Here is a 25144-nt window from a genome sequence, read left to right as displayed (position 1 = left end):
GTGTTGGGAGCGTTAAAGTCTCATATCAGCTCTGCAGGTGCAGTGCAGTTTTGCAGCATGTCAGGCATGATCCTGGGGCTTCTCATCTGAATGCTGCAACTCCAGTCCTCCTTTTTTTTTCCTCTCTCTCTTTTTTTTTTTTTTTCTTTTTGGAGGGGAGGAAGGAAGAGCAGGAGAAAGAGGAGTGAAATAGAGTGGCAAGGTATTGGATCACTGGAATTGAGAGGAAATTTTTAAAAGAAGAGGAAAGATGTTGCTATGAAGCATGGTGTAAACATGTAGATTGAATTAGGGTTTATTGTTTCAAAATGGTAATAATCATTGCAGTGTGAGGTGTCACTTCAAATGCTTATTTTTAATGGGTTTTCATTTGTAACAGGCTAACTTGGAAAGTGAGACGCAATCTTTAGTATGATCGAATGCCAAGGGCAGGATGGCCTTCCTGAAAGATGTATTTGTGTTGTGCTGGTGTTTTGCTGTCCAAGTACACAGATTGCTTTGTAATAGCAGCTCTGGTTCTATTGCAATCAGTAGATGTATTGGGAATAAAGAAATTCCCTTTTAGACATAGAAGAGGCTTGTTCTAAAATCAGTTGGGAAAAGCAATCACACATTAAGGATCCTTACAAAGCTGCAGACACCCTCATCTTGAGCAACAACTGTAAGAATGAAGCCAGCAGACTGCAAGTCCCTGGCTGAAAAGGGGGGGGTTGCTTTGTTTCTTTTAGTCATTGCTTATTTTTATTGTAGCACCAGAAGTCTAAGTTGAGGTGAGTGTCCTTTTGCACTGTGTGTGGTATTTCTACAGCAGAAGGGATGGTTCCTGCATTAAATGTGTCTTATGTTTTCCCTTGTTATGTTTCACTTGCCCCCCTTTTCAGCAATGATTTCCTGGTGCCCTTTTCTGTTTCCCCTAGGCTGACTGGTTATGGCATACACCACTGTTTTGCAAAAAGTATGATGGGGCATGAAGCAAAGATGACGATTACCCCCAACTTCTATGCGGACTACTATACCATGGCGGGGATTGCTCTGGCATCCTGCCTGGCCATGTGCCCAGTGGTTGGGTTTCTGGGGAGAAGAGGAGGACTCCTGCTTTTCATGATTCTTACAGCTCTGGCATCGCTTCTGCAGCTCGGCCTTCTCAACTGTAAGTGGAAAAAAAAGCTTTTTCAGAACCACACGAGGCCTTGAGTTTGTCTAGTCCCGCTTGATATGTGGGGGGAAATGGTCACAAAAGTCTATGGCAGAACAGTCCATCAGTAAATTAGCTGCATGGGAAAAACACCGACACATGTACACGCAATCCTGTTGAAGACGACTGCAGGAATGTCAGTCAGAGTGCACTTGTCACCCCCTTTATCAGCTATGGTACAATACCATGAGGTCCCCACACAAGTCTCCCTTTAAATCTTTCATTGCACTGTACAAGTACAGGGATTTATCCCCACAGAAAAGCTCTGTCAGAGTTAATGATCCACTGTCAAAAGAGAGTAAAATCTTGGCTGGAAATTCCCTGCCACCCCCCTTTTTTCTTATGCAACAAAAGAATCAACTTTAACGTATTCAGAGAATCCATGGAAATGGCATGCAGCTCCAATTGATTCCCCCTTCCTCAAGAGATCATGAAGAAAACTGAAAATAAGGGACCAGGAAACATTAATAGTTCCTTCATCTTTCTCAGATTTGACATGCAGTACACCTGTTTAGTTTAGGAAGCTGAACTAATTTGAAGAATTTGAATTTCCAAATTCTGGTTGTCTTAGATTTATTAATTGTTGTCTTCTTGTGGTCTTAGATTTATTAATAGATTGGCATTCAGTTCCAGATGAGTCCCTGCAGTGAGGCTGTTGAATGTTGGTTCTGCTTCTAGTTTTGCCACTTTTTTTTTTTTTAAACACTTTAAATTTAATTTCCATGAAATAGCCTATGGGAAGAGAGCTGGGTAGAGGTTGGGAAGGAAAAACCTTCCCATTTGAGTCCACTTCTTAAATGGCCTCTAAAACAAGCAGAAGCTCCCAGTTAAAACAATAAGTGTATGCCCTGGGCCTGCTCTGAGCATCTTGCTGCTTGCAGGTAATATGCAGGTAGCATGGACATATGCAGCTGAGAGACCTGCTTTTAGCGTGGTGTCTATGCATAGTCCATGTGCCTGTATAGGTGTGGTTTTGTGAGGTGACACAACCTGTCTTAATAGCATGTTCCTGCCAAAAGAAAGAGTCTCACACTCCCCCCTCTCTGGGGGCTCTGGCATTTGTCTGGCCCTTTTGAGCTGGTTCAGCTCAACTGGTATAGAAATATTCCATTCCTTTCATTGTTTTATTTCCATGGGTTGATTTTCTGTTGAAATTCTGCAAATTGAGCTTGAGGAGTCGGAGAAGCAGAGGGAAAGAGGGACGTGCCTGCCCCCCTCTTGCAGCTGGCAGCCTTTAGATCACCATCCAGTGAAACCTCATCCCAAGAAAGCAAGAAGGGGATTGAGACATGCTGTTGGATGAACTATATTTGAGACGGATATGAGAACACTGGTTGTTGCTGTTTTCCATTTCTAAGTTTAGAAATAGTTCTAGAGCTTTAATGAGAGAGTTACTTTGTTTTGGGGATGGAAAGATTTTACATCCCCCCATGCTGAGGGCAGCCCTGCGCCAGCAAGACCTGTCCATATTTACAGACTGCATTTCCAGAAAGTGTTTACTAAGTTAACCTTTTGTGAACACATTATTTATGTAAGCGCGTGGGGGGGAACAGGGAATCTCTTTCATGACGTTAAGGAAACTCAAAAATTGTGTTTGCTCCCAGTTTGGCACAGATGTTTACATTTCCTCTGAGCGCACATTTACCGTGTCCTACAGTCCCAACGGAGAGTGGGAGAAGCACCTCTGTCCCCGTCTCATCCCCAGGCCTAGGGTCTCCTTTGAAGCCCTGTGACAATTCACATGCAGTTGCTCACTGTGTGCATGTGTTCTCCCAAAACTCCAGGGTCTTGTGGTGTCATCCATCGGTGTTTCTCTATACTGAATTCTTTTTTTTTTCTTTTTTTTTTTAAGACATCAAATGTTTGTTGAGGTAATAAATATACAAGTGGAGGGAAAATGTACCAGAGTCATTAAAATTAATTTCAGTTTTACAACAACAAAAAAGGGGCTGGTTGTAGGGAGAAACACCCTATAAGAATCTTTACAACCTTTTCCTTAATGGGTTTAGGTGTTTTCTCTCAGCAAAATTACTAAAACTAAAAACAGCCAAGGGCCGTGGATGCTTTCTGCTATGCTGGCAGTTAGACTTCTCAGAAGTGCCCCATCAGCCTTCCCTGCTGTGGCCCCTCCCATTTCTATGTGAAAAGATGAGGGATAAGCAGCCTTGAGTTTCAGAGAAGCTTGTTTCCTCCTGCTGTAGACTATACCTCCCTTCATCCTCAAAAGAGCTAGACAGTGTTTGGAGAGAAGCAGTGACCCTGCTGGTTATGAAATCTGTTGCAGCCTTGTGCGTGTTTTTATTTAACATAATTTGGGAGTAATTAACAAATGAAATCAGGGTTGGGGAAGGAGAGGAAGAGAAGAATATTCTCTGTCAGCAGCAAGCACACAACAGACCTTGAGGCTCATCATGTGCAGAGCTGCTTCCAGACTCCAGGTTGTCACTGGAGTTACCTCAGGGGTCTGCAGGGAGATTATCTGCTGAGTTGCTGTGCCCAACTCAGGCAACTACCTCTGTGCTTGCTGTGTGGTGTTGCGTTGCACTTCTTTGCAGTTAGGGCTGATGGCAGCTTCTGACTATTTCAACACACTGAGCGTCAGCTCTGGGTTTTGGCAAGGAAAGGTCTCTTACCAGTGCAAGGATGCTGATTCAAAGAGCTTTGCTTTCTCACTGAAGCCTCTGTTGGCCGTTCCCTTGGGGTTACGGTACGAGGGCAGTTTCTCTTCTCTCCCTTCATTAGCAACAAAGAGGCCTTTGTGTTAATCTCAGTGGTAATTCTGGGTCTCTTAAAAATCTTTTACGGCTGCATTTATTATCACCATCTCATTAGAATTCTGCCCTCCGCTGGGAAGGGGCCGGGAAACGGCATGTTGTAGTGGGTGGGTGCGGCAAGATGCTCTAGTCATGGCACTGGAAAGGAGATATTTGCAGGGGGTTGGGAGGGAAGTCAGGACAATTTACCTTTTTTTGCTTTGGATGAATTGCATCTGTAATAACAGTATGTTCTTGTTTTCTCTCTTTTTCTCTCATACTTTTCTTTAACTTTTGTCGTCTCGGATCAGTGATTGGAAAATACAGTCAACTTCCAGACTCAGGTATGTTTTATAAATGTGTCTGCATTATGCAGGAAGTGCTCCCACTAGGAAAGGGTAGATCTGAAAGGCCAGGGGCCAAAGGACACGGAACCTAGCTGCCACCGCAGAGGGAGGCATGGGGAAAGCCCGCTGTTACGCAGTGTCTCGGGACTCCTCTCACAGGGAGGTGTGTTTGTTTATATGGAGCATCTCAGTGTAATGTCCCCTCCATGTAGCATGAAACTGGCTTGTGTCAGTATGTCAGGTGAGGGTTGAGGGTTCAGAGGTTCTCCAATGGTTATTTTTAGATACAGGACAAGGCTTTCTCAGAAATGCCTAAGTCTGCCTTTCGAAAGGCACTTGTCCAATTTGGCCTTTTCTATAAAAGTATGAGGTGCCAAAATCCCTTCTGAAAAGGGGACCGAGGCACTTCTGAAAACATTTTCCCAGACACCTTATCCCAGCCTGAAGCACTGTACTAGCAACACAGTGGCAGGCTGCAGGGGAGCAAAGCCTGCTCTTCTGGTTTTGGTTTAACAGACCTGGCCTTGCCCAGCTGCCCAGGTGTGTTCTGCTGAGCACCTGCGACTCCCCGCAGGATCAGGCACAGCCTCCCCAGTGCAGGAGGCCCCCCCGGAGACCCTTCATTTGCAGGCTGCCGTGCTCACATCCTTATCTGTCAGCAGACTTGTGGTGCATCGCAGAAGGGCCTTAGCCCAGCCTTTTGCCATAGAAATTGCTCAATGCACTTCAGAAGTTGTAACTTAAGAGCTTTCAAGTCCCTTTGCTCTCTTGCGAGTTGATATGTTCAGCAAGAATAAAAGTAGGTATTACTTTTTATTGGATCCAACCCAGAAAGTGAACCTGCTTGGCACTGCACACTAGTGAACAGTCCTTTCTCCGGGCAAATCTTGGGATTTGCCTGTAAGAAAGTGGGAGATGCTGGCTGGGAAGCTCCAGTCCTTTCTCCAGGGTTCATGTGAGGCAGGGTGTGTTCCCCTCCTGCAGTGCAATATTCCCTATGGACAGCATGGCCTTCTTGCTGGCTACAAAGTACCACCTGAGCTTGACACCCTGGATCAGGTTTCCTGCCCCTGCCCACAACAAGGGGTGAGTGAGAGTTGAGCAAGGAATGTGCTGTTGCTATGCCCAGGTGACAATTTCCTTTAGCTTTAGTTAGTTTTACTGGGGTTTCTCACTGAGCTTGATGGACACCATTCTCTCTCAGAAACCTCGCTACTGTTCATCCATGAAATGATCGAGCAAACAGCATTTTTGGACACGGTGACTTAAAGGGAGTGCTTCATGGCCCTAGACATCATTTTTTCTTGCTCAGAGTCTGTCAAGCTGGGGGTTAGGACGGCGTTTGCAGACTGATCATTTGCAGGGGATTAGCATGGAGATCGGAACACTTATTTTTTTCCTCTTGTCCTGTGAGCCTCTCCAATGCTTAAACCGCTGAGGTGTACCAGATGTTTGGCAACTTGATGAATGCTGCCTGCTTCCACTTGTCTGTCAAATGTGGGAGGGAAGTGTGTGGTGCCTAAAAGACTGCCCAAGGATGTGTTTTTTCTTGAGTTTTACCTTTTTGTGGTGGCTGACCATAAATAATTCAGAGATCATTGCCATTTTTGGCATGACATTATGATTTTTTTCATGTGTGTTTATGTCTTGGGTGCTTGGGGAATGGATTTTATAAATACCAGTTTTAAATTAGTATTACAAAAGTGACTCAAATTCTTGTTTAGGGTGAATGAGTAACATAAAACTGTATTCTTGTTTTCTTCCTTGGTGATTTGGCTTCATTCTCACTTTTTGTGCACATACTTGTCTTGACAGGTATGAGCGACAGCATCAAAGACAAATTCTCTACTGCATTTTCCATTGTGGGTATGTTTTCTTCGCATGCCGTTGGAAGTCTCAGCGTATTCTTCTGTGCTGAAGTCACTCCCACAGTAATAAGGTGAGACCTTGCAGCCCCCCTCTTTAAAGGGTAGGGAACAAATTATCTTCATTTTATTGATAAGTGGCTGTTACTGGCTGTTAAATTAACACATTTTACAGGAGGAGAAATCTCCCGCAATTGGAGACCACACAGTAATTTCTGGGCAGCTCTGTAATTTAATGTCACTGCAGTCAGTCTGCCTAAGTAAATGCCTACCTGTAGACAGAGAGGCTTTGTTTGTTTCGGACAGCTCCACCTTTTATCCCATCATGACGATTTTCAGCCAGCCAGTCATCGCAAGAACTGCATTTGTTAGCAGTGAGGTATGGTCTTAGATACTTTGCTGAACCAGATCCTATAGCTGAACCAATTTTTTACTCCCATTGCTCTAATGGATTTTCACAAGCAGTAGCCATGTGAGTCTGCCACTTGATATTAAAAGAGAGATTCACACGAGTGTACAGAAAAGGACATAGGTATAAGCAGTTCTGTACCTCTGTAGGGTAGATTATTCAGGCCAGCTGTAGGTGTGCTTCAGCAGAAGGGAAGCATTGCAAAATGCAGTGTTACTTACATGCTCTTGGTGGGTCTAGGTGCTTTAAGGGTGTGCAGTCCCACATCTCCTACAGCACCAGTGTTTCTGCCTTTATTTCAGGGTCCTACTCTGCCTCTTAGTCCTTCATCTTTTTCTTTGCACCCTGGTCTATCTTAGCAGAGGCTCAAAGTTTTTCTAAACAGGAGTTCTTACATGCTGTGCATTAGTGGAAATCAGGCAGATTATCTTCTCTGGAGAGTTCCCCATAAAATGTCTTTGTAATGTCAGGTTTTTGTGCTGTTTTGTTTATTCACTGTTATCTTTCACAGCACACAGGCTGTGCTTGTRTATTCTGGATTATGCTTTCAACAATGCCACAGCAATTCAGGAGTCTGCCCTGACTCCCACTGAATTTCAGAGAAATGTAGGTCGTACGGGGGAAGTGAGAAAGGATGGTGGGAAGAGGAGATGTGGATTTATTTTTTGCAAATTACATGCCTTTTTAATAACTTTGCAAAGGTATTATAGCAAAACTGTCATTTTGAGTAGCCAGAGTCTCCTTGATCCCTGTGGCCTTTTCTTCCAGGCTATCTGGCTTGGTGAATGTATTTTACAGATAACATTATTTCCACAGGGAAAGGCAGTGTTAGTGGCGAGGAGATTGTAAAGCAGCTGAAACACTAACAGCTGTTTACTTATGTGTGTGTCAGTCGGTTTGGTCTTTTTTACGTCCCTTTAATTTTCTCCATGTCTTTGTTTGAAAGACATATAGATAAGGAATTGGCCAAGTCAACCAGGAGAGAATCTTCCAAGTAGGGTCAGATGTGCACTGTGAACTTAGCAAGCTTTTCCCTTAAATCTCTTACAGTGTTACAGGCAAAGGGACAAAATACTGGTCTGGGAACTGGAATTCTGTTTTCCCCTGACTCTGCTGGATGGCATAAGTCAAATGACAGCAGTTGGATATGCCTCAGGGTTTCCATTTGTAAATATGACACTCAGTTACGACACTCAGTAATTTGGGGTTCTGCACTGCAAAGTTCTTGATAAGATCCACTCAGTGTTATAATTATGAGGTGGCCATCAGGGAAATACATAAACATGTCTCAGGTGGATATGTGGTTAAGAAGTCTGTGTCCTGCATTTCAGAAGACTCTGACTGCTTCCTCTTAACTTATGTTCCAAAATACTGCCTTTAATGCCTTTTAGTGTTTCACAGCATCTTAATACATGCTTGTTTGATTCTTGAGGAGCCTTGTGGAAAAGAGAGGCAGTGAGAGAACCGGGGACATCTCTGGGGTTTCCCTGGTCTAATCCTTTGTTCGGAATCCCTCTTGTCTGAGGGGGGAAAAACAGCATTGCTGTAGCAAGGGTAGCAATGACATGAGAGCCAACATGTAGCGCCCGTCTTGCCTCTGCTGCTTTGCTGTTAAGTTGAACAGTTACAACAGCGTATGAGGGAAGGCAGCTGCCTTCATTGCCAAGAGGTGCAGTCCTCTCCAGAGACACAAAGGCCCTTTGATATCATGCAGAACGCAGAGGTCCATCATGCCCTCACCCTGCACCATGGGTTGTCCTCATCTCCTGTCACTAAGCACAAAGGCTGCACTGGAGACTGCCAGTTCCTCCTACCTGGGAGTTCAGTGAAAAGCTCCTTCCAAACTTTGAATTTAAGCACTAAATGAAGCTGATAATCCATCTCCGATAAGCTTGATGAGAAGACCACTGCAGGTTGCACACCTACCAGATAGGAATAGACTGAGGAAAATGTGTTGTGTCCTCTCCCCGGCTTTTATGTGCTCAGTTACTAAAAAGTGAAAAAGAGAATCTGGCGTGATGGCGTAAGCTGCCTCAGCTTGTCTGTGTCCTGCTTTTGCCTCCCTAGGTACAGAAATGAAGAACGGATGGCAATGGCTGTACTAGGAGCTTTGTCCATCAATAGCTGTTGCGAATCAAATTTCTGCTGGGGTACAGATACTGGGATCAGAACCAGGCCAGGTTTTTAAGAAGTGGTGCCATGCACCATGAGGGCAAGGGTGTCCTGGGGCATAACTGATGCTCTGGCCTAGAACCAAATGTGTAAGAGGGTTGTTTACATACAGGAAAGGCAGGGAAAAGCCATGGAGGCTTTTCAAGCCTTTTTTTTTTTTTTCCTCTCCCCTCCTCCTCCTAAGGACTGACTTTAAGAACTGACTGATCTGACTGGATGCCCTAAGCAACCTAGTCTGAAGTCAGTGTTGACCCTGTTTTGAGCAGGAGATCAGACTAGATGCTCTCTCAAAGTCTCTTCCAACCTGCATGATTCTCTGACTTTTTTGTACTCTGAACCATGTCATGTATCAACCTATTTGCTCAAGATGGACAAATGAGCAACCTAAGCTAGGATTAAAATTTCTCTGTTCTCCTCAACAGTGTTGAAAGGGAGAAGTTCTTCTGAGGTTTAGCCTGGTTCAAGTGAAGAATCTCAGACTGAATATTTTGCTACTGCCTTAAAACTACTGCAGTATTGCAACCGTTCAAATCTTTGGTAAATGAGAGGAAATTCTCCCCTATGAATAGGGATGCCTTTTTGAGGACAAAATTTTGGACCAAGGCCCCTTTGGGATTCGCACATGTCAGGATTATAAGCACAGCCAGTCTCATAAATGATCCTCTGCGCTGTTATTGAGCTTACTTACCAAATGAATGTGAGCTGTGCCTGCTCTCTAGTGGTAACACAGACGATGGCAGAAGTCGGAAAAGTAGCTGCTGTCATTTAAGGTCCTTACTATGTATGAAAGGTAATCCTTGGCAGGTGTGCTCCATGAGCATGGTTGTGCTGTGGGAAAGCCCCATGCAGCAGCTGCTTTACAAATGGAGAAGCTAAGGGAAGAGCTGTGCCTTGCCTTTGGTATCAGCATCTATTGCACGCTCAAGCTGCCAGCTCAGTCCGCTACTGTTCTGCGTGTCAGAACGTGTTTTAAATATAAATGCTGATCCCCTGCCACAGGAAAACCTGTAGTGAGGAAGAACAGCATCCAGAAACCGAACACCCTAAACATTTCTGATTTCTACTGCTGTCCCACAGTGCCTGTGAAAACAGTGTGAATTATGACTGTAGTGTCTCTTGTCCTGTACCTGTTTTCCTGGTGTACGTGTGAACAACAACAAAAAAATCTTGACTACTTCCATGTTTACAGTATTTTATACTCAAGTAAAACAAAAAAAAATCTTTTAGGAAACATGCCAAAATATACTTTCAAACATTTTTCTGCCAGATTTTGATGGTGGTGGATAAAGTATCACCTGGACCAATTACTGACGTGATGAGGAAAATCTTCTGTCCTCCAAATATGAACCTGCTTGATTTGTAGTGGCAGAACTGTCCTTGTTSTTGCCTTTTCCTGTCTCCGTTCAGTTTATTAAACGTCCTGCAACAGTTGCTTTTAAAACCTACCTCAGGTCCTTCTCAATCTTTGAGATACAATATAGCCATAGCAAACACTGATGTAAATGACAGTTGATCTTTTGTTGCGAGTGATTTGCCATGTGTTTAAGAGGCTAGGTATGTTGGTTACTCATGTGGGTATATTAATAAAGTTGTAGAGAGGCCAAGTGCATAATGAGTGCATTCAGCTAGATTTCTAAATTGCCAGTGGAAAGCTGCTAAGTTTTTAACATGGGCTTTTGCAATATTCAGGGAAATCGCTTGTGTCTGTGAAAGATGCTTTACCAAGTCTAGAGAATTAAAGGTTACATAAATGAATTTTTGATCCAGTCAGTGTCCTAAGGAGAGCATTTTTTTTTCAAATATACACTTGTTGCCCTTTAGCTGTCAAGTAGTAAACAGTGAACTTTAAAAAGGATTGAGTGAAGATTAGCTTTAACATGATGGTTGGCTGAAAAAAATTGGTGGTTTTAGGTTTGTAGTGCTTTTGTTTTTGTTCAAATAGCTCATTTCCAGTAGTTCATTTGCCTTCTGTGGAGTGTGCTTTCTGCAATTCTTTGTTCTGTGAAGTCTGATTATCATTAAAAATTACATCTCCGTCATTGGGCCAGAAATCCTAAGGCCTGTAAGTAAAGCACTTGAGTCCGTCTGATCACTGAAGAGTTTATGAAAAGATCATATGTCGAGGAGTGGCTATAGAAGCTGCAAGAAGCATGCTGCCTGGGAGATCCCAGTGGTGAGATGGAGAGCACAGAGTGATAATGATTCAGCTAATGGGGAGACTCTCCAGACCTCCCTCTCCAGACAGTCTTTGGAAAATGAAGGACTAGCTACTGTTCTTGGAAGTTTTGCTAGAATGAATCATCTTACAGTGACACTGCACTGTTCAGAGATCTCTGTAGTACTGCAGCAGGAGCAGGTGATGGTCTGCCCTAAAGAAACTTCTGCTGTAATTTCTGTGGGGGGGCCACCCAGCAGCGACCGACCCTGGGAACGCGAGCTGTGACTGGGAATGAGGTTGGAGTGTGAGCACAGTCTGAGGCATGCCAGGTCGCTTTGTTCCAGGAGTTGGAAAGAAATGAATGAGCAGGAGAAGGAAGTGCAAGAGAGGTTGCTTGCATAGCTGAATAACAGCACTGAATTCAGCTTGCACAAGCAAATTCATTCTTGTGGCTAAGAGGGGTTTATTTTAATTTTTTTTAAGCTTTAATATGTTTTCACTCTTTTTTGGTGCACCTGTGTGAATGATCTAAATACATTGGTGCTTTACATTTGATAAATATTTGTGCCATAAAGAATATTTTATAAAGTCACCTAGTTATAATTTAAGCATTTTACCAATATTAACCTTTTCATCACCCTTTGATGAGGTCCATGAATACAGCAGTAAAGTAAGAAAGAGCAAAGTGAGGAGCCTACCTCAACCTGTACAGTGAGTTAAGAAGTCTCAGAAGTAAATCCCAAACTCTTACTTTTTCTGCTCTTCTGTCCACTAGCTATGTTATCTTTTTTCTTTCTTTTCTTTTTTTTTTTGTAAAGGATGTGTATTGTTACAGCATCCGTGTGTTAAGAGGTTCCAGCCACAACACATTATATAGAGGAAAATATTTCAGCACTTAGTGTTTGGTATAACAGATCGAGGCAGTGGAGTGTGAAGTCTAATCTCCTGCCTCCACTGGTGGTTGATGCCAGTTACTTCAGAGGCAGCCAAAACTGAGTTCTGCACCTAGCAGTGGACCTACTGCTTCCTGATGTATCTTATCTAAACTGGAGAAGTCTGGCATGCTAAGCAAAATGTGGTTTCCCTCACCTAATATGGAATACTTGGATATGGGAATTTTCTAAAGGTCTGTCTACATATTGTGATACAACTTCTCCTTATGTGGATGCAGTAATATTGGTTAAAAAGATACTTACATGGGTATAGTTATTTCCCCRCACAGAGGTAAATAGGCTGTAATGGGATACAGCACTCCAGGGTGGCGAAGCTGCCTTTGATGATCTACAACAGCAAAGCAAGAAGTAACCCCCTACCAGAGTAGTTGTAAGGTGTGAGAGCTGTGTGCAGAAGAGGTTTGCCTTAAAGATTTTAGAGCTCTGGTGTATGCCAAACAGGACAGTCTGGGGGACTCGTAAGGGCTGTTGACTCAGATTGGTGGTAACACATGATGTTGCCCTGCTGCTGGAATTTGCTGCCCTGCAGCAGCACAGGTAGAGGCAATCTGCACCTTGGTAGCTGCAGCTTGTGATGTGCTGTACTAGTGCTAATCGCTCACTTTGAGGGTTTAAGGTAACCTGCCACGCTGCAAACTGTGGCAACTGAGATGGAGGCAGATCCTTCCTTCTGCCCTCATCTGGCAGAGCACGTGGTTTCCAGCAGCCTTTCAGAGGCTGCTGGTTTTCTCCAGCACAATGTGACCTGTGTGACTGCGACAGGCAGCATCCCTGTGTTCAGGGAGCCTTTGGGGCTGGTGGCTGAGCAGAGCCAAGTCCAAGCTTCCTCGGTCCCTGCTGGCATTGCAGCCATGCACGTGGAACTTGGTGGTAAGGCCGTGGCACCTCAAGCTCTGCAGTGCCTCCAAATGCAGAGAAAATCCTGGAGCCAGACCTGGGTGGGACACTGCTGGGGCAGCCATGGCGAGGGCACCTCTCCACCGCTTTGAAGGGGAGCACAGACACCAATCGGTGGCTCCATGTGCACTAGTTTCCCTAGTTGAGCCAGGCTCGCACGTCTGAGCCAGCTAGAGGAAACAGTTTGCAAAGGAGAAGGCTCTCAGCTTTGCTGCGCTCTGCAGCTCTGTGAGCCTGCAACAGCCACTTGCTAAATAAACACTTTCCTGCCATCTGCAGAATATCTCTGAGTCCAGAAAATAAACCCAAAGAGGAAGGACTTCCCCCCTCCACACACGCACACCCCCCCAAAATACTTGCCCCTCTTGCATTACGCCATGATAGTGGGAGGCTGCTGGCTGGGCACTGAGCTGAGCTGTGCTGTGCTGTGCTTGCAGGGGCGGCGGGCTGGGACTGGTCCTGGCCAGTGCCGGCTTCGGCCGCCTCACCGCCCCCATCATGGAGCTCCACAACCAGAAAGGCTACTTTCTCCACCACGTCATCTTCGCCTGCTGTACCCTCATCTGCATTATCTGCATCCTGCTCCTGCCGGAGAGCAAGAACCAGAACCTGCCTGAAAACATCCCGGACGGTGAACATTACACCAGGCAGCCCCTGCTGCCGCACAAGAAGGGGGAACAGCCCCTGCTCCTGACAAACTCTGAACTCAAGGATTATTCTGGCCTCCATGACTCGGCAGCAGCTGTGAGCGATGGGATCTCCGAGAACACCACTGCCAACGGGATGAAGTCTATGTAATTGGGTGGATTTTCCCCCCCGCCTCCTTTTTTTTTCCCCCTCTTTTCCTTTTTCATTTTATTTGATGCTGTTGTGCAGGAGGAGCAGCACTTTGGGTGAGGGTGTTTTGCAAAGGTTTTACAAATCAGTGGTGAAGCAGACGCAGACTTGGGGGAATTCAACTCTGCTGCTAAAGCGACTGGTAGGAATCTTCAACTGTTGTGCAGATTGCTTTTGAAAGTTATGGGGCAAAATACTCATCTGAGAAAAGACCTGTCTGGAGATAGCCCTTCAGAACTCTTTTTTCCTGCCATTAAACRTGTATATTTATTTTGATTTATTCTCAAGAAGCACTTTATTTCATTTTCCTTTCATAAATCACAAAAATGAAGCCATCTTATTATAAGAGGTGCAGCCATTCCAAGAAAGAAACCTTGGGGGGTGGGGGTTGTTTTCTGCTTTGTTTTTGTGTTTCTTAAGGGAAGGACGTATCCACTGCAAAGTTGAACTGACTGTAATTTAGACTTGTGCAACATTCTTCTGCCTGTCTAGAAAGTCAAAGCRCCCAGGTTGCCTGCTGTGTTTGTATACACCAAAAAAGAAAACAAAACAGGAGAAAAAAAACAAAGCAAAACCTGTTGTGACTCAAAGTCTGACTGCATTTTAGGCAGCTTATATTTGGTTATTTTAGTCCATGTGCATTTAAAAGTTACTTCCTAATTAGTACCTTTTTTTCCACCAAAAGGAGTGAAGAAAATCCTACCCAAACTGAGCTGAGATTTCAATCCGGATCAGCCTTATGCATTTTAAGAGTCCATTCATCTATTTTAGACTGTTCTTGCTGGTGTTTAATAGTAATGCAGACTATGTAAATGATTTGACCAATGATGCAAAAAATAGTTTTGCCAAGAATGGCTTTAACTACCAGGAGGTCCAGAATCTTTGACTGGTCCAGGAGAAGAGCATAGACCAGCAGGGACAAAAAGTAAGGAGCACTGGCTATGATCTGTACTTTTATTTCAAAAGGCAGCATAGCTGGGATTCCCACTCCTGGGAGATGAGTCTCCTGGCATTGCCCTGCCTGTTTCTAAAACCAGAGTTTTTGTTTTCAATTTAAATGGACAAAATACTTAAGTGACTATCAGAAGGGAATGAATTGATAGCCTATGAATAAAGACTCAAGGTCTGTTGTTGGCCATCTTGGGGCTTTCGGAGATGTTTTCTGTTTCTGACCCAAGAATATACAGTGAACTCACCTATATTTCCCCTCTTCCCCAACTGCTCTTTTAGGATTTCCTTTAAGAAAAAATTGTCTACTTAAATTGGATCAATCCTACTCTGTGTTAAGCAAAGTGAAGATACAGTTTGTCTCTTACTGTACAGGTGGCACTTTGATAATAGCTATTTGACTTCTTTCTTCTAGTCCCCAAACCAACAATTTGTTTTGGCCATCGGATTTTGGTTCTCACTGTGTGACTGCTGTGAGGATCTTGTTCAATGCAAGGACTTTCTGAACTAACAGCTTTCTTGCATTGTAGTTAACCTTCCTTCTCTCCCTCCCTCTTCTCCTTTTTCACTCAGGCCATGCATTTGTGATTGCTCAGTAGTACAGACATTTAAAAGAACAGCAGCAGGATGTCGATGTTGTATTGAGTGTCCATATGATTGCCACTTTGTTTGATGTACATCTTGAGTCCATAAGCATGGAGAGYGCTCATTTGCGCTTTCCTCCTCTACCTTCCCTCCCCTTTCCTCCTTTCCTGTATATATTGTCTATTAACTACTGTACCTAACAATTTCCATCTTCCGTTAGGTTGCCTCTGTCCTCTTACCGTCCCCAATAAATCAGAGATATGCTCCCTGGCAGGCAATGCAGTAAGTACCACAGCCTCAGACGCTGATGAGTGCAAGGGGACAGGTAGACCTGCAGAAGCGACAGAGATTGTGGTGTTCAGAAAAACAATGTTGTCCTAAAGCTGCTAATTTTTGTACAGAGGATGTGGACATTTGGGTTCTTCTTGAGCCTGGTAAGAAACACTGGACCAGTTGATGGTAATTTTGCCCAAAGTTACACTACTGTTTTTTCACCTTTGTTAGACTTGCTGTGATAGCGAGAGCCCGATCTTCCTTACACTCAAGTTTTACTGTCTAGCTCGAGAGCGGCCATTTCTCCCTTTTTGTTCTGTGCTGAGATTTCTGCAATCTGTGTTCACCTAAGGAAAAAAAACAAGGCCTTTCAAATTCCTGCAGTATTCATGTGCCAAATTTGTGTAATACCTTTTACCTTTTATGCTTGTTACAAGCCACGCATTGGGGGAAAGTGGGTTCACAATGAAACTGAAGAAGCAAAATAAGTCTTAATGGAAGAGGAAAAAAAGGGCCTCAAAGTGGAGCAAGGAAAAGCACAGAGGTGGAGTGGGCGCAGAGCTGTCGCGCAGCGTTTTGCAATCCATTATGCCATGGAGCGGCTCTTTTATTCGTGGTCTGTGTGTGTGTGTACTCAAGCTACAGTATGAATCTTGTAGACCATTCACAAGCCTATTAAACTGGTTGCTTTCAGCACTGTTAGCGGTCCTGGTGTGCTCACTGCTGTTGTCCACAGCGCTTTATCGTTTCCTGTTCTGGTGTTTGCTCTCTGATGACAAACAGGCCCAAGGAAGAGAATGGTTGTTTACACATATCAACATTAATATAATAAACACATCAGGTGACAGGAACACTTGGCAGGTTTTTTAATTCTTATGAAATTGACTTGATTTGCTGCTTTTATTCTCTTGCCTGAAACAAGGCACTCAGTACCGATCTTTTGCAATACGGGGCATCCCAAATTCTCCAGTTGGTTTGGCCCTCTGGCTCTGTCATGAGAGAGGAAAAAAAAAATCAAAAATTAATTTCCTGTCTTGGTAGCTCGTTTTGCTTGTTTTGCTGAAAAGATGAAAAATTCTGGGTGTTTTGTGTCGGGCTTTTGCTTTGTGACATGCACTACTTTGAAAGCTTTTGTTAAGCGTATCTAATATGAGAAAACTTTCAGAGGAGAAGTCAGGTACTAAGTGACACAGCAGGGCAGAAACAAAATCTAGTTTCGTAACGTGCTCTGCCGAGTCCTTCATCTGGACAGTGCTCTGTACTTCAGCTACTGTATGTCAGACCATCAGCTCCTCAATCGCATCTCCTCCATAGCCATCACCAGGAAACGCTTTTCTCAGATGGCTGTCTCTCGTCACCACAACAGAGAAAGCATTCAAAGCTGTCCTGTCCATTTTGGCCTTTTTTTCTGTGAACCTTCAGTAACCTCTAAGCCCATCAGTGGATTTTCTTCTTTATAATTTACCATTAAAGGGCTTTCTTCCTTTTTTGTAATTTTAAACAAAATGTGAAAGTGACATTACACTTGATCTGTTTTTTTCCTTTTCAGCTTTCAGTAACACTTTTGTTGCCAGAAACACTGCAAATAGATAAAGACAGTGTGGAGAAACGTGTCATCTGTTTGGAAGTGTTTTGTGGCAACTCAAAAAGGGTTCTATGTGATTCTTCTTTTCGTTTTTTGTTGAGCAGGCTTTTTTTATGGAAGTATTTTACTTGACTGTTGCCACTTCCTGGAGCCAAACACTAAAGGTCACCAAATCGGAAGCAGAAGTGCCATTAAATGAACTCTGTGAATGTCAAGTCAAGTTGCGCCTGTAGCTGGCACATAAGACAACACTATGAGTGTGGGATGATCTCCCCCACTATAACTTTTTTAAGAAAAATAAATGACAAACCTCATTTTAAATGTATTGTGTAAAATGTTTTGGGAAAGGAGTACAGTGTGTTATGTCTAGTGGGTGAGACTTCCCTCCCCATTTCAGTTTCTGATGAAGTTTTAAAGAATCGTGTTACTGTATGTTTTGATCATGAATAGTCTGGTGGTGCTTCTTCATAGCACAAGCTTAAATCAAGTACTGAAAACAGTCTTACAAGCTAAATGTCTGCATGATGTTACATCTGTTGTACCTACTGAAAAACTTTGTATGTAAATGTACAGAATAAAAAGATGTTGTCTCATCAGTTTGCTTTCCTTTGTCTGTCATCTCCTTCGCAGTGACTTGTGAAACAGCCCAGCTGCAGCTAATGTCATTGAAACCTTAACAGTTCTACCCTCCTCTACAGACACAATGAACTGATTTTAAATCAAGCTAATTAAATCAGCATATTGATTTTTAACTAATTATCCTTTGCATTCAGTCACAGAAGAATGACTATTTGTCTTGCGTAGATTAAAAAAAAAAAAAAAAACCCTCCAGCAGTTGCTTTTCATTACTGTGATCTTGAACGGAGGCCAAGGACTGGCTGCTGTTTCTACCAGGTAAGAGCCCTGTGCTCTCCTGTCAAATTTACAAAGTTGAAGCCAGTGTATGTTTGAGACCCCTTCAGAGCACAGACTGACTGTAATTAGGGGTTGTATCTTCTACATCATCAACTTTGGGTTACAGTTTTAAATGGCTGGTTATGGCCACGGCAAGATAAGTTCAGATCCATTTTCTGTAGGTGGATAGTGCAGTTGCCTATGAAGAGCTGGTCTAGCAGCATAAGCTTTTTTTTTGTTGTTTGTTTGTACCAGAAGCTTATTTCTCAGTCAGGTCTCAACTTGCACTGAAAAAGAAATAACCTTAATTCCCTCATCAGGTTGCCCTGTTCAGTGTTCCTCCAAATTACTGGGAATAATAGGTAGTATGAGACAGCACAGCATGCATTGACCTTGGCAGACCCTCATTGCTCCATTGGCTCCATTTTTTTTTTTTGCATGATTAGTTTTTAGTTGCCCATCTTGTTAAAAGAAAATGGCACATGGAAGCTGAACCTCACCTTAAAAGGATATCCCACCTAAAAGTAAGCCTAGAGATGTAGCAACAGGATGCTCTGTGGTGGTAGTAACTGCTCTGATTTTTTTTTTTTTTTTTTAAACAAGTATAGTCAGTTTACACATAAGTCTGTCAGGCTGCTAGAAGACCATCTTATCTATTGCTCCAAATGTCAAGCTGTGCTTTTTTCTTCTCCCACATAGACTGCAGCGCTTTACAGAAAACCTTTTGTGAAAGCCTTCTAGTGTTCTTGGTGTTCAAGAGATGGAAGGAAATGCCATGTTTAGCACTAGCACTACAACCAACTGGGACTGAAAAGTCGGAGCAAGATAATGTTTGTTTTATGTTACAGCACTTCAATGTAAAAAACATGTGGTTCCCTTTCTAATACTCCCCATTCCTGCTGGTCTCCTCATTCTCCTCAAAAGCAAAAGACAGTGCTCTTTGTGATACTTTCACGGGTTTTCACTTGAACACTAAAAGCTGCTATACACAATAGATAGATTGATTGTACACCTAGAATTTGGAACAGACTTCCAGGCCCATCCCTGTACCAAATGCAGGTCAGACTATGTTTGTACAGATTTTTACAATGTTCTTAAGTTGCAGTATATTTCTACACCTCTAGCCTATCCCCTGCTTAACAGGGTAGCAAATTTGGAAAAAAATTCCAGGTCCAACATTGCAGTATTTAATAACAAATGCAAATTCAATCAAAACAATACAAAACAAGTTTTCAAAATAGTAACTTAATGTCAGTGTGGAAATTGCACTCAGTTTTTCTAAAACAAAAACCTCAAATTAGTTTACAATGATGCAAAGTCAGAACTTCTCTGGAAAAGCCATCATTTCTTCTTTGATCCTGTTTTCTATGAGTAAGCTGAAACTGCTGTCCGTGTTTTGAAGGTTGTAGCTGACAAATATCTGTTTTTTGGTCTTCCTGGCTAAAACACAAAACAGAATATCCATTGATAGTTTTATCTTATACAAAACTGATGATAGTATTAAAGCAAGCATTTTATAAAGATAGATCATGCAGATTTCTGCAAGGTTCTCTACTCCTAACCTGCTGGAACCAAGCATAAAGTAATAGCAGAACAAGTGTTGGCATGYTGCGCAAAACTATTCAATCCATTGAAGAGGGCAATATGAGCATGAGGCCTATGAGGTAGTTTTTGGCCTGATGCAAAACCCATTACAGTCCCTGGAACGACTCTGATTGATTGCTTTCTGTGGATTTTGGAAACTTCTTAAATATGGTACAGTTTAAGTGAAACCATAGACTATACTGCGATCTTAACACTGAAATCTATTTTAAGAGCTGTTAAGTCTGTGCTATGAAGAATGTCTATGGAGGGAAAGTACACAAGAAAATAATTAGGCCGCAATTCAAGTTCTTTTTTATAGCAAACCCCTAAAAATGCCCCAAAAGTGTGGATCTCTTTAACCAGTCTAAACCTGCTGACAATGATTTCTTTGTTTCCTTTAACCTTTATTTATATGGTATCCCTGAATGGTCCAGGAGGCGGAACAGCATGGGTTGAAAGTCATCAAACTAGTCACAAGCTTTAGGTTACCGTAATGACAAATACCTAGACAGACGTGCTACAAAAGTAAGAGCTGTCTTCCATGACAGAGCTAATTAACAGTGACAAAGATAATGTCCACTGGAGCAGGAAGACTTAATTATCAGAGTAGAGTAGGCAACATGAAGTGTTTTATAAGTAAAATAGAAATCCTATTTAGATTTTACCATAATAATATAGCAACTTTGTAGCTCTTTTTAATAAACTGCACAAACTAAGCTCTGTGAAGAATGCAAGCACCAATGGGAAAATAGGCACAGAATTTACAATGAGTTGTGTTAAAACACTAGACAAAAGTGGTATTTGGGTCACAAGATAGTCCTGGCAGGGAAGCAGCCGGGAGCCAACACTCCCAAGGACCAATCATAATGTTCCACTGAACGTTCAAAAACATCATCTGAATTTAAAAATTCCAAATAGATACCAGAATTCCTAATATCTCAGTCCATCTTAAACTGGAAATTCAACTACAGAAAAAGTATATATATATATATATATATTTTTTTTTTAACAACTCCCTTGATGCATTTTCTTTATGCAAATCAATTTATTATCATTTTCTGTTCTAACAGGCCACCAGTGAGGCTTAGTGAGTAGAGGGAGCCCCAGTGAGCTGCTTCTGAAACTCAAGGTCTCATTTGCCTTTTTAACACTTGGCACTACAAAATGCTAATATAATGCAGCTTGTTGCTATGATTGCAAAAATTAGTGTTTGGCACCAGATTTTTGTGGTACAAAGAAGCATGTTTTGTAACCACTGGTGCTTCATCATCCTGCCCTAAATAAATGCAATGCTAATTCTAAGCTAATCAATACCATTATCCTATCTAATGAATCTACATCATACACTGCAGTGTCAAAACCCAACTTTTTAATTACATTTGTGTAAGATCTGATTTATTCTCTTGAATGATGTTCCAGTTCTTGGGAACACTATGACTCCCTCAATGCTGCATGCACAGAAGAGATCTCCCAGTGCTGTGTCCTAGCTTTAATGGGTAACTCAGGCTTTTCTGTTCTCAGCTCTCTTGTGGATTCAATTGGACAAGTGAGAAGGATGGAGGAAGATGATTTCATGCCTCTGTGGAAGAACATCTGCAACTTAAGAATAAGATAGAAAACTGCAAAAGACAAGGTTTATCTATAACACTTCAGCAGGGGTGTTTCCCACAGAGCCTGATTCTGTGACCCCTGTTGTACAGGTCGCTCCAAGCGGAGGAAAAGGTGCCTGAGCAGCTTGTTGGGTGGGCTATTGAGTACCATGGGGCAGGTCTACATCAGCACAGACTCATTCTTAAGAACAGATGGAAGGAGCAAAGGCCCAAGCCTAAGCTCAAAGAGGGATCCCAGAGGGAGCAGGAGAAAGGACAGAACAAATGTTAGGATTACATTTGTAGACTATTCATGGTGGAAAAGAGGGGGAAAAAAAACAAACAAAGCAAAACAAACAAACAAAAAACCCACAAAACCTGTGCCCAGCTGGGAAAGATTTAAAGAGCAATTCAAGTGATCTGCACTGAGATTCTACTGAAGACAAACGTGGCACTACCCTGAGATCACTGTGGCCAGAACATGCTGTGACTTTGGGATACCTAGGTATCCCTAGGTAAGGTGAGGCACCTAGGTAAGGTGAGGCACTGATGGACAAGACTTTTCTCAAGAGGTGAACTCCACTAACCTCCAGGAGAAATCTTTTAGGATTTAGGTTTCTTGACTAGTCAGATAGGTCTTATGCTAGAGCAATCAGGGAGAGTAGTGGGAACCAGTCTCTGCACCTGATACAAACAGATCAAGATAGATCAGAAGAACAACAGAAATGGAATAAATGTGCCTTCAACTATGGAAAAAAGAAATAACTGAAATAAAGAAAAAGATAGAGCCAGTACACAAAATGCAGCTATTCTGGCTAGGAACTCTACAGGGCTACAAAGAAAACAACTGGGGAATGTGTAACCTGATATATGGAAGTGCCGAAACTCCTGCTTCAAGACAGTAAACCTGCCATTACAGGAAAAAAGGACAGGTGAAACACTTACCTTCAGCTGACATATTGTGTTACTTAAGTTGCTGCCTGTGAAGACCAGAAGGTGATACACCAGARGGTTGTGCTGCCATTCAGAGGGACCTCAACAGGCTGGAGAGATGGGCAAGGAGAAACCTCATGAAGTTCAGTAAAGGCAAGTGCAAAGTCCTGCACCTGGGGAGCAATAACCCCTGGTACCAATGCAAGCAAACCAGCTGGAAAGCAGCTCTGCAGAGAAGAACCTAGGGTGTCTTGGTGGACAAGCTGAACACAAACCAGCAAGGTGCCCTTGTGGCAAAGAAGGCCGATGGCATCCTAGGCTGCATTAGGAAGAGCAATGCCAGCAGGTTGAGGGAGGTGATCCTCCCCCTCTACTCAGCCCTACRCAGGTGAGGCCACACCTGGAGTGCTGTGTCCAGTTCTGGGGTCCCCAGTATGAGAGAGACATGGACATACTACAGCTAGTTCAGCAAAGGACCACAAAGATGATTAAGGCGCTGGAGCGTCTCTCATACGAGGAGAGGCTGAGAAAATTGGGACTCTTCAGCCTGGAGAAGAGAAGGCTCAGGGGAGATCTGATCAATGTTTATAAATATCTGATGGCAGGGTATACAGAGGATGGAGCCAGACTCTTCTCAGTGGTGCCCCCTTGACAGGAYGAGAGTCAATTGGCACAAACTGAAATACGGGAAATTCAATTTAAACATAAGAAAACACTTCTTTACTGTGAGGCAGGTTGAACACTGGAGCAGGTTGCCCAGAGATGTTGTGGAGTCTCCAGCCTTGGAGATATTCAAAACCCAAACGGACACAGCCCTGCACAGCTTGCTTTAGCTGCCCCTGCTTGAGCAGGGCGAGTGGACCAGATGATCTCCAGAGGTCCCTTCCAAATCCAACTAATCTGCGATTCTGTGACAGTATCGATAAAATCAGAAATTGCCTGCTTGAAGATTACCACACAGGATGGATGGTTAAAAAGGCTACCTCAGAAGTACAGTTGTGGGTCAGACTTGGCTGTGAATAGCAATCTCTAATTACAGAAGTTGTGGGAGTACTAAAGGTTTAATTTCACAGAGGAAAACTAAACAACACCAGTAACAGCAAAGTTTGGATATTTCTAGTTGAGGCAGAACACAGATTTCCTTACCCAGCAACAGTGAAACAAGAGATAGGGAGATGCTTAGTGATGATCTTGCAGATGCACTGGTTTCAGCGAAATAAACAGTCTTGAACTAAATGACTGTGAGCTGACTCGGCCCACATTAAATTGCCAGATAGACAAAAGCAAGCCTAGAAACTAAAGTGTGGGATTTCAGAAAGAAGAGCTTAAGAAAATAAAGAAATCGATCAGCAAAGATGATTAGGAGAATAAGTTTCCAGGCAGAGGAAGCAAGTAATTATTCAAAGCCAGAAGTGTATTACTCGCTGTCTTTTTCCAACCAGAAGTAGAATAGGTCTACAAGCCTTCCTGGACAATGTACACCTTAGACAGGATAGTAAGAGTAAGAACAGGATCTATAAAGAATACAAATGGGAGTGATTAGCAAGGAGAACTGCAGCTGAGAGGTTACATGGCACAGATACAGAGGGACAAGGACCAAAAGCCTGGCTGGGCTGCATCTGGCACAAAAAGTTTAAGACAAATAATGAAAGATGCTTAAAGCACACAGGCAAACAAACGAAAAATACAAAGGTGCATTATTCTCTGAGGATAAAGAGCAACTTACGGCCCAGTATCAAGCAACTACTATCAGTTTTCAGTAACAAAGACAAGGTATATGAAACTAATAACACAAATGAGGAGAAGAGGAAAAAAAAAATAAACTAAAGAAAGTAAAACTTAGACCTCTTACTGGGGGAAAAATCAGCTGACCTAGACAGCCTTGATCCTAGCACACCAGAAGAACTGACATGTGAAATAGCAAGTTATTACAAATTCTAGCTGTGAAAATCTGTAATAAATCTTCTGTGGATATAAAATAGCACATGTACTGAAAAAGACAGGAGTGGGCTGGACAACTTAGACCCGATAGCTGGACTACAGTGCTACACAAAAGCCTAGAGTAACATTCTGAAGAGAACAGTGATTAAGAACAGGAGACCAAATGAAAAGTGGAATAAACTGTTACACAATTTATCCAAAGTTAACCATGTTTGACTACATTTTTACTAACTGATTTCTTAAGGATAATGCACTAATTACACTTGCACTCAGGACATATCGCCCATAATGAAGATCAGCACACAGATCATCAAGAATTATATGACCTTCTCAGCTGAAACAACAGAAGTGAGATGAAAACGAGCAGTGCATCATCTTGTATTTAAGAACCTATAACAAGTACTTTAGTAATTCACCAGTCATAGCTGCGCCTGTTATTGGTACATGATTGCGAATAATGTTAGCGACGCAGCTATCAAAGATATGAAGATTCTAGGACACATTAGGCAAGTTTTTTTGTTGTTTTTTTTTGGTTTTGGGTTTTTTTTAGTAGAGATACAGCAATCTGAATGTTAGATACCCTGATTTCTGGATCTGAATGCTAGGTACTGCACTAGGCATACCAGGACAGTCTTACCCATGCCAGAAAAGAAGACACTAGATGGTACAGGGACAGTTATAGCAAACACTAGCATCTGTGAGAAGATCGGGGATTCTCCAGGCTCAAGACTTTTCACAATTTAGAGGCTAAAAGGCACAGACTGTGATGAGGTTTGGCGCGATCTTGATGCAAAATGCACGTGACTCACGTTAAGGCCACCCGCCCCCCAGCACAGAACTGCTCGCCGCCTTCCCCGAGGGCGCCCTCGCAGCGCAGCGCAGCGCAGCACCTACCTAGGCGCCGGGCCAGGGACACGGCGGCCGGGTCGGAGGGGTCCCCCAGGAGCGACGCCGACACCGGGACGCTGTCCTGCAAGCAGAGCAGCGCACACACCTCCTCAGCGCCCTGCTCGCCCCGGGCCCGACGGCAGCAGCGGCCCGCGAGTCCCGCAGGCACCGCCACCACCCCCCACCGGCCCCGGCACACTCACGCGGGGGTTGCACATGGCCACGGCGAGGCTGGCGAGGGCGGGCGCGGCGCCCACCCAGAGGAAGAGCGAGTCCCGCAGCCGCATGGCGTGGAAGTGCACCAGCTGCTCGCCCAGCTGCCCGCTGAAGTCGTGCAC

General features: G+C 43.3%; 2 protein-coding genes across 2 annotated transcripts in view; one reads left to right on the top strand and one right to left on the bottom strand.

Moving 5' to 3' along the window:
* Nucleotides 1–13759, top strand: part of SLC22A23 (solute carrier family 22 member 23) — a gene marked incomplete at its 5' end in the record, with an annotated part of 120001 nt that extends 106242 nt beyond the window's left edge. Inside the window, 4 exons of the mRNA XM_026069701.1 lie at nt 918–1150; nt 4260–4292; nt 6111–6234; nt 13187–13759. Of these exons, the coding sequence (XP_025925486.1) occupies nt 918–1150; nt 4260–4292; nt 6111–6234; nt 13187–13547 (751 nt within the window). The remainder of the gene's footprint in view (nt 1–917; nt 1151–4259; nt 4293–6110; nt 6235–13186) is intronic.
* Nucleotides 13760–18655: 4896 nt separating this feature from the next.
* PSMG4 (proteasome assembly chaperone 4) lies at nt 18656–25141 on the bottom strand (the record flags this gene model as incomplete). Its single annotated transcript, XM_026069700.1, has 3 exons — nt 18656–19311; nt 24813–24888; nt 25010–25141. Coding segments are annotated over 3 exons (330 nt in total), but the record flags the coding sequence as incomplete, so codon positions are not given.
* Between the last annotated feature and the right edge of the window lie 3 nt (nt 25142–25144).

The sequence above is a fragment of the Apteryx rowi genome, unplaced genomic scaffold (assembly GCF_003343035.1).
Source record: "Apteryx rowi isolate R43461 unplaced genomic scaffold, aptRow1 scaffold_3, whole genome shotgun sequence".
NCBI classification, from domain to species: domain Eukaryota; kingdom Metazoa; phylum Chordata; class Aves; order Apterygiformes; family Apterygidae; genus Apteryx; species Apteryx rowi.
This window is presented reverse-complemented; position numbering and strand designations above follow the sequence as displayed.